The sequence below is a fragment of the Ornithorhynchus anatinus genome, chromosome 13 (assembly GCF_004115215.2).
Source record: "Ornithorhynchus anatinus isolate Pmale09 chromosome 13, mOrnAna1.pri.v4, whole genome shotgun sequence".
NCBI lineage: Eukaryota > Metazoa > Chordata > Mammalia > Monotremata > Ornithorhynchidae > Ornithorhynchus > Ornithorhynchus anatinus.
Genome location: NC_041740.1, coordinates 40,139,958 through 40,156,576, shown reverse-complemented (window position 1 = coordinate 40,156,576; position 16,619 = coordinate 40,139,958). Strand labels below are relative to the sequence as shown.

Below are 16,619 nucleotides of genomic sequence, written 5' to 3'. Positions count from 1 at the left end.
GGGAGGGGTCCCGGAGAGATGCCCCTCACCTTCCTAAACTGCATGACCAGGTTCATGAGGCTACTGGTGGTATTCTGGGCTTGCTGGGCGGAGCCCGTGGAAGACTGCAGCAGGTCTTCGATGGAGATTTTGTTTTTCAGGGCCTGATAGAGCAGCTTCTGCCGGCTGGTCAGCTGGCAGTACATCAGGATCTCAATCTGTGAAAGGGGCCACGTGGAAAGTGGAGACGACGGCCCCCCGGGGGGGGCGGGCGTTCCGCTCGCGACCCGACGCGGAGGGCGCAGAGAGAAACGCGCGCGCATCGCTCTCTCCCTCCGACCCCAACCCCGACGCCCCCCGCCCCCGTCTCTCCAGGACCCCGGGACGCCGGAGACCGTAAAGGACGAGCGGCCAGACCGATCTGGCCGGTGACCCTCGTGGTCGGTAGCCCCGGCTGGCCGTCACTGAGCCGCGATAAGACGAACGGGGAGACATCGGCACCGCAACGTTTCTCCCGGCGAGCCTCCGTAAAGAAAGCGAGCGGCGTCGCCTAGCGGATAGAGCTCGGGCCCGGGGATCGGTAAGACCTCGGGTCCTAATCCCGGCCCCGCCACTCGACGGCCGTAGGACCTGGGGCCAAGCGCTTAATTCCCCCGGGGCCTCAGTTCCCTCATCGGCAGAACGGCCATCGAGACCGTGAGCCCCGTGTGGGACGGGGACCGTGTCCGACCCGATGAGCCGCCATCCGCTCCGGCGCTCAGTACGGGGCCCGGCACAGGGTAGGCGCTTAAAAGCGCCGGGCGAAAGACCAACCTAAAAAAACAAAGGGGGTTCTCTCCGCAGGCCAGACGGGTTTCAGGGAGGTATACGTCCCGCCCCGTCCGGCGAGTCGGCCCTCCCCGAGGCCGGAGGCGCGGCCGGCAAGTTCGAGGGGCGAAGACGTATTGAGGCAGGTTTGTTGACCGGGAGGGATTTGCCAGCCGGGGGGCGGGGATGGGGCGGGGGCCTGCTGCAGGCTTCCTTCCGTCCAGGGGAGGCTCCCGGTCCCCGACGACGACCGACTCGGCTTCCCGTAGAAATTCCGGGTCCCCCCGGGGGGGGGGGGGGGGGGGGGGGGGGGGGGCGGTCCTCGCAGGTCTCCTCTTTACCTTATCCGACAGCTCGTTCTCCACGTCCTTCTTGATCCTTCTCAGCATGAACGGCTTCAGTATCATGTGCAGGCGCGACAGCTGGTCTGCAACGCCGGGGACGCCCCAAGTCAGCCTCCCCCCGCCGCGGGACGGGGCTCGCGGGTGCGCAAACGTCATTCCACCCCCGGGGGCGGGGACGCCGGCCCACAGCTCCACCGTCCTCCCCGCGGCGCCGCGCCAGTGCCGCGCGCCCAGGAGGGGCTCGGCCGCCGGCGCCGGCCGCCGGCGGACGGTGACCACCCGGAGGGGAGGATCCCGGCGGGGAGCCCGAGGGCCCGGGGTTGCCTGGGTTCGGGGAGATTTTCCCCGCAGGAGGTGGGCTCCCCCACCCCCAGATCTCCCCAGAGCGCACTGGGAATGAACAGGGAGGGCGACAAATAACCCCGGGGCTCGCTTCCGCCTCTCGTGTCCGCTCAAACATCCCTCATCCCTTTCAGCGCCTTTGCCGCTTTCTGGAAAGCCCCTCTGTCCGTCTCGCCCGATAAACCGCGAGCTCCTCGAGGGCCGTTCCCTCCCGGCCGCCCCGGGCACGTGGCCGATCCGGCGGCGAAGAACCGGAAAGCAGCCTGACCTAGTGGGTAAAGCCCAGGCCCGGGAGCCAGAGGACCTGGGTTCTAATCCCTGCTCCGCCATCTGCCTCCTGGGAAACCCTGGGCAACTCCTCTGGGCCTCATTTTCCTCAACCGCCAAAGGGGGATTCGATCTCCCTTCTTCCTCCTACTCAACGGGGGGACAGTTATCTGCACTGACTGACCTGTACCTACCCCAGTTTTCAGAAAGGCGATCGACACGCGGTGCCCGACGAGTACCGCAGAGCGAAAAAGAGGGAAAAAAAAAAGGCGCCCCGGGCCTCCGCACTCACTCTCGTCGATGGCGGACTTGTTCTCCGCGTGGCTCTCGATGTCTTTGGAAAACCACTCGTTGAACTCTTCGTGGGAGTCGAACAGCGTCGGCATGATGAAGTGCAGCAGGGCCCAGAGCTGGAAACGGCCGGAGGGGAGAGAGGATGAGCCGGCGCCGGAGAACCCTACCCCGGGGAGGGGCCTCGCTTCCCCGTCGGCTTCCTCGCCCGGTCCGCGGCGCACCCGCGCTCGGGGTCTGTCCGGCTTTTCAGGTCCCGAGCCGTCCCCCGGGGCGACCCCGCGTCTCCCGGATCTCGCAGCCCGGTGCCCGGCCCCGGGCGAGCCCTCGACGGATCGATCGAATGTGCGGAATTTACGGAGTGCCGGACTAGGCGCTCGGGAGAGCGCCGGGAGACCGGGTCGGTGGACACCCAGAAGCCTCCCGGGTGCTCCCCACCGCCTCCGCCCCCGATTCCGGGACCCACCTCGGCCATGGTGTTCTGGATGGCGTTGCCGGTCAGCAGGAGCCGTTCCGACACCTGGAACTGCAGCAGGATCTTCCAGCGGACGCTGTCCGAAGAAAGGGGGCGAGGAGGGGACGGGTGGGCATCGACTTGGCTCGCGCCGGGCCGCCGTTCCCCGCCGCGGATCCCCGGCGGGCCGGGGCCTGGGGCCGGGGGCCGGGGGGCCCGGCCCAGAGCCGTGAGGACGGAGGGGCCCTCGCCGGGTCCCGGGGCGTTCTCGCGTTAACCCGGCCCGGCGCCCTCGCCTTCTGCCCCGGGCCCGTGGAGACGGACGATACGTCTAGTCAACGGCCCACCGTGCCCAAAGGCCCCTCGCCTCCTCCTCTTCCCGACGCTTTTTCCCGGCAGCTGAGGGTCTGGCGCCGTGGGCCTGAACCGCGGAGGCTGGGAGACCCTTCCCTCCCGCACTCCCCCCGAGCCCGCCGCTGCCGGGAAAAGTGGCATTTTCTGGACCACGCTAGGCTCTCCCCCCGCAGAGAGAAGCCCGGCCCAGAGGAAAGCGAAGCAGCGTGGCTCGGTGGAAAGAGCAGGGGCTTTGGAGTCGGGGGTCGTGGGGTCGAATCCCGGCTCGGCCACTCGTCGGCCGTGTGACCTCGGGCAAGTCACTTCACTTCTCGGTGCCCCGCTTACCTCGTCTGTCAAATGGGGATGAAGCCCGTGAGCCCCACGTGGGACGACCCGATTCCCCTGCGTCTACCCCAGCGCTTGGCACGGTGCTCGGCGCGTAGTAAGCGCTTAACGGATACCGACACTATTAAGAGCACAGGCCCGCGAGGCAGAAGGACCTGGCTCCTAATCCTGGCTCTGCCCCCTCTCCGCCGTGTGACTCTGGGCAAGTCCGGGTGCCTCAGTTCCCTCATCCGTAAGATGGAGGGGGAGCAGGGCCTGGTGGATAGAGCCCGGGTCTGGGAGTCAGAAGGTCACGGGTTCTAACCCCGGCTCGGCCACCGGCCTGCCGTGTGACCTCGGGCAAGCCACTCCGCTTCTCTACCCCTCGGTCGCCGAGGTCCGTAAACTACGGATTGAGACTGTGAGCCCCCCCCCGTGGGACAGGGCCCGCGTCCCACCCGATTTGCCCGTCTCCGCCCCGGCGCTCGGGACGGTCCCCGGCCCGTGGCGAGCGCTCAGCGAACACCATCGATGTCGTTACGGGAAGAGCCGCGAGCACCACGTGGGGGAAAGGACCGTGTCCCACCTGACTAGCCGGCATCTACTTCGGCATCTCGTGCGGGGCCCGGCACGTTAAGCGAGCGCTTAACCAATACCACGGGACAAACGAGAGAGGGCCCCGCGACCTCGGCGGCGCCGAACCGGAGGCTACGTTGCCCGGGGGAGCCCCCGAGGACGTCGGGAAGCGGGGGACGGCCGACGGCCGGTCTCGGCCTCCGGGGGGCCCCGCCCCCGGGGTCGGGTTTCGGCCACTCGGGTTACCTGGAGCTGCTCTTGAGTGCCTGGGCCTCGTCCAGGACCATGTACTGCCACTTCACCCGCTGGAAATACTTCACGTCCTGCACCACCAGCTGGTAGCTGGTGATGACCACGTGGAAGGGGGCGTACCTGGGGTATACAGCGTCTTCTACGAGGCCGGGCCGCGGCGGTTGAGGGAGAGGGGGAGAGGGAGAGCGGCGAAATCAACGCTGCGGAACGAGAGGGTGCCCCGCTGGGGACGCCCCACCCCGTCCCCGGGTTTCCCGACCCGCTCCAACCGGGACGGGGCCCCCTCCCCGGTCTGAGCCGGCTGAGGGGCGGGAGACGGGAACCCTCTCGCGGGAGGGAGGCCGGGGGGCGGGGGCATCGCTCCGTCACCTGGCTCCAGAACTTCCGGATGACCTTCCTGTCGTGAGGGTTTCCCCAGTAGGGCAGCACCTGGAACGAGTGAGTCGGGGGCGGTCACCTCCCCGGCCCTTCCCAACGGAAGGCCACGGCGGGGGAGAGAATCTCCTCGCTGACCCGGCCCACCCCGGCCCGTGGATCGGAGGGAAAAGGCAGCGGCGGCGACACCGGGGAAGGGCGGCCGCCGGGAACCTCCGCCCCCCCCCCCCCCCCCCCCGCCGGGCAAGGCTGTTCCGGGGCGCCGCCGGCCAGCTCCCCGGGGGGGTGGCGTCGGGGCGGCCCCGGCCGAGGTCTCGGGGGGCGGCGGGGGGGGGCCGGGGCAGGGAGGTGGAGTCCGGGCCGGCCCCGGCGGTCCCACAGCCCCACCCGTTGGCCGGCCGGCAGGACTACGCACGGCCGCCCGCCCGTCGGCGCCGGGCACCCACCGAGGGCACCGGGCGCCGCCCCTACCCCCGCGGGCGGCCCGGGTCCGAAGAAGAGACCCCCCCCCCCCCCCCCGGTCCCCGGCGGGGCTTCGGGACTCCCCCCGGAGCGAGGGGAACCCCGGGCGAGTGGGCTGGCCGCGGGCAAGAGGGGCGTAGGGTCCGGCGAGGCTCCCCTGAGGACCCGGGTCCTAATCCGCCTCCGCGACCCGTCTTGCCGCGGGACCCGGCGAGCCGGCGTGGCCTCAGGGAAGAGCCGGGCTCGGGAGTCAGAGGGCGGGGTTCGACTCCCGGCTCTGCCGCGCGTCGGCCGGGTGACCGTGGGCAGGTCAACTCACTTTCCTGGGCCTCGGTTCCCTCGTCTGTAAAATGGGGATCAACCGTGAGCCTCACGGGGGACGGCCCGACGAGCCCGTATCCACCCCGGCGCTTAGAGCGCTTAACGGACACCAACGTCATTAAGTCACTTAACCGCTCCGTCACCTCGTCTGTCCGACGGGGATTGGGCCACGAGCCCCGCGGGGGATGTGGACGGGGCCCGACCTGACTACCCCGCATCTACCCCGGTGCTCGGTATGACGGCTGGCACACGGCGAGCGCCTGACAGACACCATAAAGGATAGATCGGAGAAGCAGCAGCGCGGCTCAGGGGAGAGAGCCCGGGCTCGGGAGTCAGAGGTCACGGGTTCGAATCCCGGGCTCTGCCGCTCGTCGGCCGCGCGCGGCCGCGGGCGAGTCACTTCGCTACGCCGGGCCTCAGTTCCCTCATCTGGAAAACGAGGATGAAGACCGAGCCTCACGAGGGACAACCTGATTCCCCTGTATCTCCCCCGGCGCCCAGGCAAGTGCTCCGCGCACAGTAAGCGCTCGAACGCCGTCGTCATCATCATTAAACGCGCGTATCCGAAGGCCCCCGGAGGCGACGCGGCGGCTAGGCTCCGGATTTCAACTGGATACCATTTACCGAGTGCTTACGGCGTGCAGAGCACCGTACCGAGCGCCGCCTGGGAGAGTGCAATATAACAGAAATGGCTCATTCCTAACGTGACGCTCGTCTCCGCGAACAGGGGAGCGGTGGGGTGGGGCCGGGAGACCGGGCCGGCTCAGGGTCCGGGGGCTTTAATGATGATGTTGGTATCTGTTGAGCGCTTACTATGTGCCGAGCGCTGTTCTATGCGCCGGGGTAGACACGGGGGAATCGGGTTGTCCCACGTGGGGCTCACGGTCTTAATCCCCATTTTACAGATGAGGGAACTGAGGCACCGAGAAGTTAAGTGACTTGCCCAAAGTCACACAGCTGGCGAGTGGCAGAGGCGGGGTTCGAACCCATGACCCTCTGACTCCAAGCCCGGCTCTTTTCCAGTGAGCCACGCCGCTTACGATCTGAACCCACACCGAGCGTCTCTCCCGCACCTCGGATCTCGCTCCGCTCCCCAAATCCCGGCCCCCGGCCCCTCCGAGCACGGAACCGAGCTTCTGTCCCCGGCCCGGTCTATCCCGCCACCTCCGACGCTCCCACGGCCCACGTCTCCCCCGCCGCCCCGGCAGGCTCCCCGCTCCGGCCCGCCTCTTCCCTCCCTGCGCCGGAGGCGGCCGGCCCCGGGGGCCGTCCGCGGACCCCTCGTCCGACCCCGGAGGCGGGAGGAATGTGGGCCTCCTTTCCTTCGTCCCCCGGGGCTTCCCTCGTGCCCTGGGGCTCGGCGGCGGGAAGGCGGGACGGGGGGCGGGTCCCCCGGTCCCCGAGCGGCGGGCGGAGCCGGGCGCGTAGGGAGGCACGGGGCCCACGGGGCGGCTGTGGGGTTCTTACTTTGAATCGAGGAACGAATCTGGCGAATTCCTGGTGCCAGTTGTTGAGGGTCGAGGCGGGGGAAATGATTAAGAAAGGACCCCAGATGTTCTCTCTCTGCGACGGAAAAACCGGGTCGGCCGACGGCGGGGAACCCGAGCCCGCTTCTTCGGAACCACCGTTAATCGATGACGAGGGCAGGCCGGGAGCGGGGCGAACCCGGGCCGGGCCGGAGCTCCCGCCGGGCGGCGGGGCTGCGCGCGGCGAGGACTCGCCAGACGGCCGGGAGCGTAACCGGATTCCCTCCCCGACGGCCAGGAGGCTCCTTTGGCGGCTGCTGGTCTTCACGCCTTCGGGGGGAGGCCGCCCCCGCCCCCCTCCCGGATGCCGACGGTCTCCCCGGATGTGGCGCGCCGCGCCGCTCCGAGGCGGCGGGGGCCAACCCCGACGGGGCCGGCCCTCCCTCCCCCCGGGGAACTTCCTCGAGTGGGTTCCGGCTGGAGGCCAGCGGAGGCGGGGGCCCGGGCGAGTGAGCCGGGGCGCGGGCGGAGGGGCGCCGGCGGGCACTCCCACCCGGGGGAAGGGGAGCTGCCGCCTCGCGCCGCGAGGACCGCGTCCGCGGGAGCGAACCGGGCCCTCGAGGGCCGGGGGAGACCGCATCCCGGGGACGCCTACCTCGGCCAGGTGCGCCAGGAGGGCGATGCTCTGCACGGTCTTGCCCAGCCCCATCTCATCCGCCAGGATTCCGTTGATGCCCTGAGACGGAAGCCCCGCGCGGTCGGTCCCCGGCCCACGGTCTGATGTCGGGGGGCGGTGGGGGGGGGGGGGAGGGAGGCGGGGGCGGGACCCTCCTCCCGCCCCACCTCGGGACACTTTCACTCAAAGGGACCCCCTCCGTTCACCGCTATCGCTTAGCCGTAGGCCCGGGGGCCCGCCCCCGAGAGACGGAGGGGGTCGGTCACCTCTTCCCCACGCCCGGAGTCTCCAGGGTGGGCGAGGACCCTCTCGCCCCCTCCCCGCCCACCGCGGCCCAGGGAAACGGGGGCGGGCTCGCGGGCGGAGGCAGGCGACGGGGGCGGGCCGGCTCTCGGGCTCACCTGCTCGTACAGATTGGCCAGCCAGTTCATGCCTTTCAGCTGGTAGCCCTTCAGTTTGCCGTTAAAGATGGTGGGGCTGGGGGATGTCCTCGCCGGCCCGGATGGACGGGTTGGCCCAGGCTTGTAGCTCTCGCCGAAGCCGGTGCCGGACCGGTCGGCGGCGCGAAGGGCCGCCGCCCGGCTCTCCTTGGCGTCCTCGTCGAAAGACCTCGTCTGGGGAGAGGGGGGCCCCGCCGGGCGTCACCGAATGCCTCGAGGACGGACGGCGAGCCCGGCCGGGCCCGCGCCCGCTCGGGTTCGGGGGAGGAGGGACGGGAGAGCCGCGGTCGCTGACCGTCTGCCGTCTCCCCCTCGGCCCGACCGCTCGGCCCCGCCTCCGGGGTAGGGGATTCATCCGGCCTTCTGCGTCCGCTCACCTCCCCGCTGCGCTGCTCCCTGGGGCAAAACGTTCGCCCGGAGAGGTGCCCTCCGTGCCGTGCGCCCGGGGCTCCGTACGAACCGGGCCCCTGACCGACGGGGCTCCCGGCCACGGGGCTACGGTTGTTCGGGTCTCCCCCGCAACCGTGACTCTCCCGGAGCTCAAAGGACGTTCTCGTTTACTCATTCGGTCTCAGTGGGCGCTCACCGCGCGCAGAGCACCGTACTAAGTGCTCGGGAGAGTACGCCACCACGGCGAGCGGACACGCTCCCTGCCCGCTGAACGACCCGCCCCGCCGGGCGGCCGGGATACCCCGCGCCCCCGGTGACCGGACCGGCCCGAACCCGTCCCGCCCGCGGAGGGCCGGGACGGAGCCGGCCCGTCCGGCGACCGGAAACCCCCGCCCGCGGGCCCCGGCCGCGGCGGGGCTCCCGCGACGTCGGCAACGGGCCCGGCCGTGGGAATCGGGGGAAGAGAGTCGGGGTCCGCGGGGAGAGACTCACGCGGGCCTGGTGGATCTGGTAGGCGTCCTCGGCGTTCTTCAGGGCTTGGGCCTTGTAGTAGTTGCTGTCTAAAAGCAACACCCACCGGTGGAGGAGGCACGCGCCGCCGGGGCCCGGCCGGCCTCGACCCGGAGCCGTCCGGCCGCCCCCCCCCCCCCCCCGGCCCCCCGGCTCGGGCCTCACCGTAGTCCTCCTGGGTGATGTTGACCACCACGCCCCCGCCAATGTCGATCTGCCTCTGGGCGGAACTGTCCTCCAGCTGACGCAGGATCTCGTCCTGGAGCCCGTCGGGGCCCGCGGCCCGCTTGCGGCTCATGAAGTGGGCGTACAGCTCCGTCTGCGTGATCAGGAAGTTCAGCTTCCTCTGCTGCCTCTTGGCCTGGCCGGACCAGACGGAAAACGATGAGCCGCGCCTCACGCCGCCGTCGCCCGGAGGGGGAGGCGACGCGGGCGTCCTCGCCCCCGCCGCCTCCCTGCCGGGATGCCCACCCGGGACGCTGCCGACGCCCGCTGCCCTCTCCCGGAGGGCGTGCCCGCAGCCAACTCTGGGCCCCGGGGCCCGAGTCGGCAACACGCTCCCGGGCCCTCGTCTCCCCTAACGGCCCTCACTTCCGCGTCACCCGCGCAACTGGATCTTATCCCGGCGGGCCGCCCGATATTCGGGCCCGAGGCCTCGAGGCAGCGTGTCCCTACTCGCTGCCATCTCCCCCGGCTGTCGTCCGTTTTCGTTTCCGTCTCCCACTCTGGCCCGAGCGCGCCCGGGGGGGGGGGGGGGGGGGGCGTCCGCCGACGCCACTGGACGGTCCTCTCCCGAGCGCTCAATCCAGTGCTCTGCGCGCAGTCGACGCCCTATCGCTCCCATCGACGGTCTGACCCGGAAAGGGTTTCGACCAAGCCACGGTCGGACCAGCTGGGCGTCCGTGGAACCCGGGAAGGATCCCCAGCGAGTCCCGGCCGCCGCCACGGTCGGCCCGCTCGGCTCAGCGGCCTCGGGACGCTGACGTGGCCCGCTCGGAGCGTGCGCGACGGAGCCCGGCGCCAGGCCCCCCGCCCCCGTCGCCCGGAGCCGACAGGGAAGGGAGAGGCTCCTTAAGCGAATGCCGGCTGGGCCACGCGGGGCGGGCCCCGGAGCTACGTCCGAGAGCCGGGCCCGGCCCGGCGAGGAAGGCGAAGGTGGAGAAGTCACAGAGAGCGTTCCTCCCTCAACTGTCCTGGGCTCGGGTTGGGGCACTGGGATGGACCGTCTGAGGGGAGCGGGAAGTCACGGACGGGATCCGGAATGGCCCGGGCCGCGCGCCCCCCCCCCCCGGCCGTCCTACGGGTCGGGAGGAGGGTGAGCCGGGGCCGGGGAGCTGACCGGCCCCGACTCCTACCTCTCTCATCTCCTCGTCCAGCTTGCGCTGCTCCAGGGCCTCCTTCTCCGCGCGCTTGCGGTGCTCCTTCTCCACCTTCTCGTACTTCTTCCAGTAGAGGAGCATCTCCTTGGTGAGGCGCCGGGCCCGGGGCAGGGTCTCCTTGCAGTTCCTCCGGGCCTGGCTGGCCGCCCGCCGCACCTCCCTCATGCACTGGTGGGCCAGCTGGGGTGGGGGGAGGGGGTCAAAGCGGGGAGGGGACCGGAGGCCCGACGCCCCAGGGCCGCAAGAGCCACCGGTCCACCCCGGCCGCCGGCCTCCCCGGCCCTCTGGGGCCGTAGAGTCCGGGACGAACCCGGGACCCGAGGCCGACCGGCCGGGGCCAAAGCGGGGTGGGTGGCGGGACGACGGGGTCTGACCCTCCGGTCGGAGTCTCCCCGAGAGAAGGCGGGAGGGTCCCGCGGGGAGTCCGGGAAGCCCACAGTTCAGACACCCGATATTCCCGGCCGCCCGGGCCCCGACAGCCCCGGCCCTCGACGGAAGCGGGGTGCCGGACCCAAACCCCCTCAAAAAGCGTTACCAGCCGGAAGCGACTCTCAGGCACGGGAGCCTTAGGGCCGGGGGGACGGTGGGGGGGGGGGGGGGGGGGGGCGAGACATCTCCGGCGACGGGAAGACGGCAGCCCGGGGAACCGCGCGTTGCCGCGCGCCCCACGACCAGCGACCGGCACCGCCGGGACCGCCGCGGGGAGGTGGGCCCGGCGGAGGCCGTCATCTACCCCGCCATCTACCGCTTTACCCTTTCTGCTGTTCGTGAGGAACAGGTTGCGGGGCCGAGGCCTTCTGCTTGTACGCCTGGGAACGAAACCCAGAGGACTCCGTGTGGGAGCCGCCCCTTCCGAGAGCATCGGTGCCCGGCCCCGCGGGGAGTCTACGCCCGTCGGGGCGGCCGGCGCCATCCAGGGCCACAACCCTTCCCGTTCCCGGCCGGGAGACCTCTGAGCCACAGCCGAAATCGCATCGCTCCGAAGGCCGGACCCCACCCTGCTGGAAAACTCCGGCGGGCGTCGATCCCCTGGCTCCCGCGGCCCGGCGGGCTCACCTTGGGCAGCTCCTTCTTGACGATGCTGAGCCACACCTTGCGCCGGCGGGCGCTCAGCTGCTCGACCGACAGGTGCTTCTTCTTGGACCCGGGGGGGGGGGCGTCGTGGGAGAACTTGGCGAACACTTTGGTCTGGTGGTGGTGGTGGCGGCGCGGAGACTCCTCCGAGGACACCTCCTCCTCCCGCCGCCGTTTCTTCTTCACCTTTTTCAACTTGGCTGCGGAAGGGAGCCGAGGGCGGGTCCTCAGGCCCCGGCCCGGGCACTGGGGGCCGAGCGGAGCCTGCTCGGGAGCGGTGGCGGGAGGGCCGGGGGGGGACGATCTGCGTGCGGGGGAGATCGCGGAGCCAGGAGAGCTGTGGCCGCCCGGTGGGGGCCACCCGGGGTGGACGGCCCTCTCCTGTCGGGGGGAAACCTGGGCCCCGACCTCACCGGGGTCCCGCGGGACCGGACGGGCTCGGGACAAGGACCCGGGAAGCCATTTCCCCCTCGCTGTCGGGACCTCAGGTGGTCCAAGGGAACAGGCGGGACCCCGGTACGACGACGGTCGTAACGAGGGACGCGGACCGTGCCCGACCCGATCGGCTTGCATCCGTCCCAAGCGCTTAACAGATACAACTCTTAATCCAGTTATTCATTTTCAGTGGTACTTGTGAGAAAGCACTTTGTAACAGATACCCCAGTTATTCATCGATTTACCGATCTGTAATATCTGTAAGCGCTTAAATACCACGATCATTAGCCCGCTGATCCGTTTTTAACATCCGTAATTAGGCGCTCGACAGACACCACAAGTTATTAACCCGCTGATTCGCTTTTCGCGGTATCTGTCAGGCGCTCACTCCGTGCCAAGCACTGAACTAAGCGCTGGGATAGATGCCCGATAACGAGGTCCTCCGGGGGGCTCGCGGTCTAAGCGGGAGACCGCGCCGATCCGGCCGGACGTCAACACGCGCGGGTCGGCGGGGGGGGGGCGGGGGCGTCCGGCGGGGAAGGACGAGGAGAGGCAGAGGAGGTAAACAAGCGGGACGTGGAAGGGAATACGGAAGGAAAGGGGGGCCGAAAATAACGCGGCCCAGATCTTGAGGGGAATGGAATACGCCTTGGCCAGAGAGTTCACAACCTTCCCTTCCTGCTTCCCTCCAGATTTCCAGCTGCCGAGGGTTCAATTAAGAGAGGAAATCGGCACTTCCTGGCCAGGCCGCGGCTAGAGAACTCCAGCTGAGCACCGTCGGCCGCGGAGCTATTTCAGATCCTCTCGGAGGGCCGCGATTAGAGCGCGGGGCCGACCCGTCTCTCCGGTCCGCCCACCTCCCCTCCCCGGAGGCCGTCACCGCCCCCGCCGTCTGCCGCCCGCACGCTCTGGGCCTCAGCCGCCCGGGCAGGTGGATGCGCCGGAGGGGTGGTCCGGCTCTCCCGGGTGGCACGGGGGGGCGGGGGGGTAAATCGACCAGAACCACTCCCGCCCACCTCGGGGCCGTGGCCCCGCAGAGCCGAGGGGAACGGCGGCAATCGGGGGCGGGGGGGGCCCGTGCCGGGATCGCCCAGATCCAGACCGGAAGCCCGCTGTGGGCGGGGAACGTGTCCGCCCGCTGCCGTACGGTCCTCCCCCGAGAGCTCGGCGCGGTTCTCCGCCCACGGCGAGCGCTCGGGAAATGCCACGGACGATGAGTGACGACCCCGGGGGCGTTCGGGACCCCACGGGCTCGGGACGGGGAGGGTCGCCGGGGGCGGGAGGGACTTGGAGGGTAGGGGGCGGAGAGCTCACTTTTCAGTTTCTTATCTTCTTTGAATTTCTTTTTCTTGGGGCCGAGGGGGTGACGCTGCTGCTCGTAGAAGGGGTCGTGAGTGGAGAGCAGGCCGGCGCTGTAATAGTGGTATTGCTGCAACTGAAGAACGGAGAGGGGGCGGTGAGGCGGGAGCCCCGGGGGGAGCCTCCCCGCCCCCCGACGCCGGGCCCGCGCTCACCTCCTTGTCCTTGCTGTACTTGCTCTGATGCAGCTTCTTGTACTTGTGCAGTCGCAGCATGTTGTGGAGCTCCTCTCGGCTGAGGCTGAGCTCTTCCTCCTCCTCTTCCTCCTCCTCCTCCTCTTCCTCGTCCTCCTCCTCCTCCGCGCCCTCCCGCTCCTCTTCGCTCTGAGAGTCCTCGGGGTCGCTGGACTCATCGCTCAGCAGGATGCCCTGAGGGCCCGGGGAGCGAAGGTCAGGCGGCGGCGGCCCGGGCCGCCCCCGGAGCGCCGCGCCGGGAACCGGGGAGGGCCCGCGCCGACGCGGACCCTCCTTCCCTGCCCTCAGGGAGCTCCCGCTCTGATCCCGTGCGTTCTTCCCACGGCTTCCCTCCACCCTCCGCCTCGTCTCCGAGGGACCCAAACGTCGGCCGGAGCCCGGACGGACGCCCAGGGGACGTACGCCACGGAGCACAGCGCTGCCGGTTGGCCCCGAGGCCGGGGCCAGCGGGGTGCTCTTTGTCTTCCAAGGAGACGATCACGGGGCCCCCTGCACCCGTGCCAACGTCGGGGGCCTGGCCCTCGGCGGATCACGGGGTCGGCCCAGCCCTAGAAGCGGCCTAAATGGACACCGGAGGCCTCCCTCCAAGACGTACCGGGAATCGACCACGGGGCCCGGACCCCGGACGGACGTCAGAGTCCGCTCCCCCGCCGGTCGGGAGGGTTGGCTGGCCTCCGACTCTTTGCCGACAGCCCCGGGGAGAGCTATCCGTCCGGGAAGACCCGCTCCCCACTCTCTCGGCCGCCGGCCTCTCTCACCTTCAGCCACTTTCTGCTCTTCTTCAGCTTGGAGAAGTTGTACAGGTTCGCCTTCTCTGACCTGGGCTCTGGCGAGGCACACGGAGAGGACCGGGGTGAGATCCCGCCCGGGGCCTACCGGGGGGGGTGAGGGGCGGGAAGGACCGGTCTGGGCCCCACCGACCTGGCTGCAGCACGCCGTTCAGCGAGTAGGCGTTGAGCGGCCCGGAGCGGCCGGCCGCGGAGGGTTCTCCGAGCAGCGAGCTGGGGGGCTCCTCCTTCACCTGGATCAGCGGGTCCCCGGACCGGGGCAGCAGGGGATTGTCGTCCAGCCCATCTTCGCTGTCGTCGCTGCAAAGCCGAGGAGGGGGATGAGGCGGCGGCCGCCCGAGGAGGGAGAGAGGGTATCCCGGGAGAGCGGGCGGCTGGCCGCCATCGGTCGGCGGCGGAAAGGGGCCCCGCAGGGCACCGGGTCTGCCAGCCGACTCGGACCGGGCCCCGCGCGGCCTCCCTCTAGACGACTCTGAACTCCCTGTGGCCGGGGAATGTGTCCGTTTCTCGTACCGTGCCCTCCCAAGCGCTCGGTACGGCGCTCGGCACCCAGCGAATGTTCGACAGATACGACTGAATGGAGGCGACGTGCTTTCAATAAGGGGCCGATGACACCCCCTCTAGACTGTAAGCTCGCTGGGGGGCGGGGAATGCGTCGGTCTCTCCTTGTGTCGTTCTCTCCTGAACGCTCGGAACGGCGTTCTGCACACGGTAACCACTCAGTAGATACGACCGGCCGACCGTGAACGCACGAGGAGCGGCGGGGCAAGAGGCCGGGCTTGGGAGTCGGAGGTCGGGGGTTCTAATCCCCGCTCCGCCACTTGTCCGCTGCGTGACCCTGGACCGGTCACTGGACTTCTCTGGGGCTCGGTTCCCGCCTCTGGAAAATGGGGATGAAGACTGGGAGCCCCACGTGGGACAACCTGACGACCCCGTACCTAACCCCAGCGCTCAGAACGGTGCTCTGCACCTAGTAAGCGCTTAAATGCCATACAGTCGTCATCAGTACTACGACTACGAACGCCCGGGCCGGCGAAGCGTGGGTCGGGGGGGGGGGCCTCTCCCCCCCTTCCCCGGCCCCCGCAGCCGGGCCGGCCCCTACCTGGAGATGCTCCGGTTGAAGACGGCGGACGTCTGCCGCAGGAACTGATCCAACCGCAGGGCCCGCTCCAGGTACTGCAGGTAGAGGGGCTTCGCCAGCTCGGGGCAGCACCCATCGTCCCCGGCTCCCAGCTGCGAGGCCATAGAACACTCCTCTCCTCATGCACGGGGGGTCTCCGGACGCGCAGCTGGACGGGGGAGAGGACGGGGGGGCCGAGGTGGAGACCCTCCCCGTCACATGCCCCCCCCGACCCAATCTCAATCCCCGCCCCGGCCCGGCGGCGGACGGGTCCGGGAACGGCGGCGGGGCAGGAGGATCGGGCCGAAGACCTCCCGGGGGGGGCCGAACTGAACACTGCGAGACGTTCGATACCGTCGGAGGCTCGGGGCCGCAAACCGGGGCGGGAACCCCTGGTAGAGCGGAAGCTCTTTGGGGGCAGGGAACGCGCCACGTCCGAGTTTTTGGTACGTCCCCGGCGCCCAGTACAGGCAGAAGGGAGAGGCGGCGGGGCCCGACGGATGCAACGCGAGCTGGGTTCTAATCCCGGCTCCGCCATTTGTCTGCTGGGTGACCCTGGGTAAGTCACTTCGCTAAAATGGGAATTCCACGTGGGACCTAATTATCTTGGGTTCGGTACGCGGGGCTTAACCGACGCCACGATTCTTAAATATCAGAAGAAGGATCTGAGGGCTGCAGGGACGCTCGCTGGCTAACTTTATTCAGGCGAAAGCCCTCTGAGAAGCGGCGGGACCTGGGGGGGAGAGCGCCAGGGAGTCGGAGGAGCTGGGTCCTGGCCCCGCCTCTAATCCGCCGCAGGACCTTGGGCGAGTCACTTCACTCCCCCGGGCCTCAGCTCCCCGATCTGTAAAATGGGGATTAAGACCGGGAGCCCCCAGGCGAGAGCGTGTCCAACCCGACGAGCCTGTATCTGCCCCGGCGCTTAGTACAGGGCCTGGCACGTAGTAGCTCTTAACGAATACCATTAAAAAAAAAAAAAAGGAAGTAAAGGGGCCTCGAAGTGAGACTGTCTGGACACAGCGGTTTCAGCCGTCCAAAAAGCAAGCCGAAAGAGGAACGCCGTTTATGTTTTACGGCATCTGTTGAGCGCTCACCATGTGTCCAGCACGGTCCTAAGCGCCGGGGTGGGGAGAAATTAATTGGGAGGGTCGGACGCCGGCCCGCGTGGAGCAGACAGGAAAAGCTCCGGGCCGCCCGGGCCCGAAGCGTTCTTGAGATCCCGGGAATTCACGCCCATCAGTCCACCGCTCCGACGACGGTATCCGAGTGCTCACTGTACGCGGAGCGCGTACTAAGCGCTCCTAGCAAAGAGTACGACGTGCCCGTCCGTCAAAAGGACCGACCGAGGCAGGAGGCAGGGTCCCGGCCCCCCAACTGGGCCGACGCTGAGCTCCCCGGGCCAACGAGGGTCTCCTTTCTCCCCTCCGGTGCCCGTTAAGCGCCTGCTACGCGTCCAACACCGTTCTAAGCGCCGGGGTGAGTACGGGTTAATCGGTCGGACACGGTCCCCGCCCCACGTCGCGGGGGGTCACGGTCTAAACCGGAGGGAGGACGGGAGAACCGAGGCCCAGGGACATGCAGTGACTTGCCCGGGGGCGCACGGCGGCCCCCGGTATTTACCGAGAGCTTACCGGGAAGCGGCGCGGCTCAGTGGGAAG

The 16,619-nt window shown here is 69.5% G+C and overlaps 1 protein-coding gene across 1 annotated transcript in view; it reads right to left on the bottom strand.

Annotated features, from left to right (window-relative positions):
• Positions 1-15,502, bottom strand: part of INO80 (INO80 complex ATPase subunit) — a 40,333-nt gene extending 24,831 nt beyond the window's left edge. Inside the window, 23 exon segments of the mRNA XM_029077914.2 lie at positions 30-197; positions 1,128-1,213; positions 2,032-2,149; positions 2,497-2,581; positions 3,967-4,094; positions 4,097-4,111; positions 4,342-4,401; positions 6,598-6,693; positions 7,252-7,332; positions 7,674-7,748; positions 7,750-7,794; positions 7,797-7,886; positions 8,595-8,662; positions 8,778-8,973; positions 9,968-10,171; positions 10,737-10,775; positions 10,777-10,800; positions 11,048-11,265; positions 12,815-12,935; positions 13,015-13,227; positions 13,812-13,879; positions 13,975-14,141; positions 14,944-15,502. Coding sequence (XP_028933747.1) covers positions 30-197; positions 1,128-1,213; positions 2,032-2,149; positions 2,497-2,581; positions 3,967-4,094; positions 4,097-4,111; positions 4,342-4,401; positions 6,598-6,693; positions 7,252-7,332; positions 7,674-7,748; positions 7,750-7,794; positions 7,797-7,886; positions 8,595-8,662; positions 8,778-8,973; positions 9,968-10,171; positions 10,737-10,775; positions 10,777-10,800; positions 11,048-11,265; positions 12,815-12,935; positions 13,015-13,227; positions 13,812-13,879; positions 13,975-14,141; positions 14,944-15,086 — 2,508 coding nt within the window. The 5' untranslated portion in view covers positions 15,087-15,502.
• Between the last annotated feature and the right edge of the window lie 1,117 nt (positions 15,503-16,619).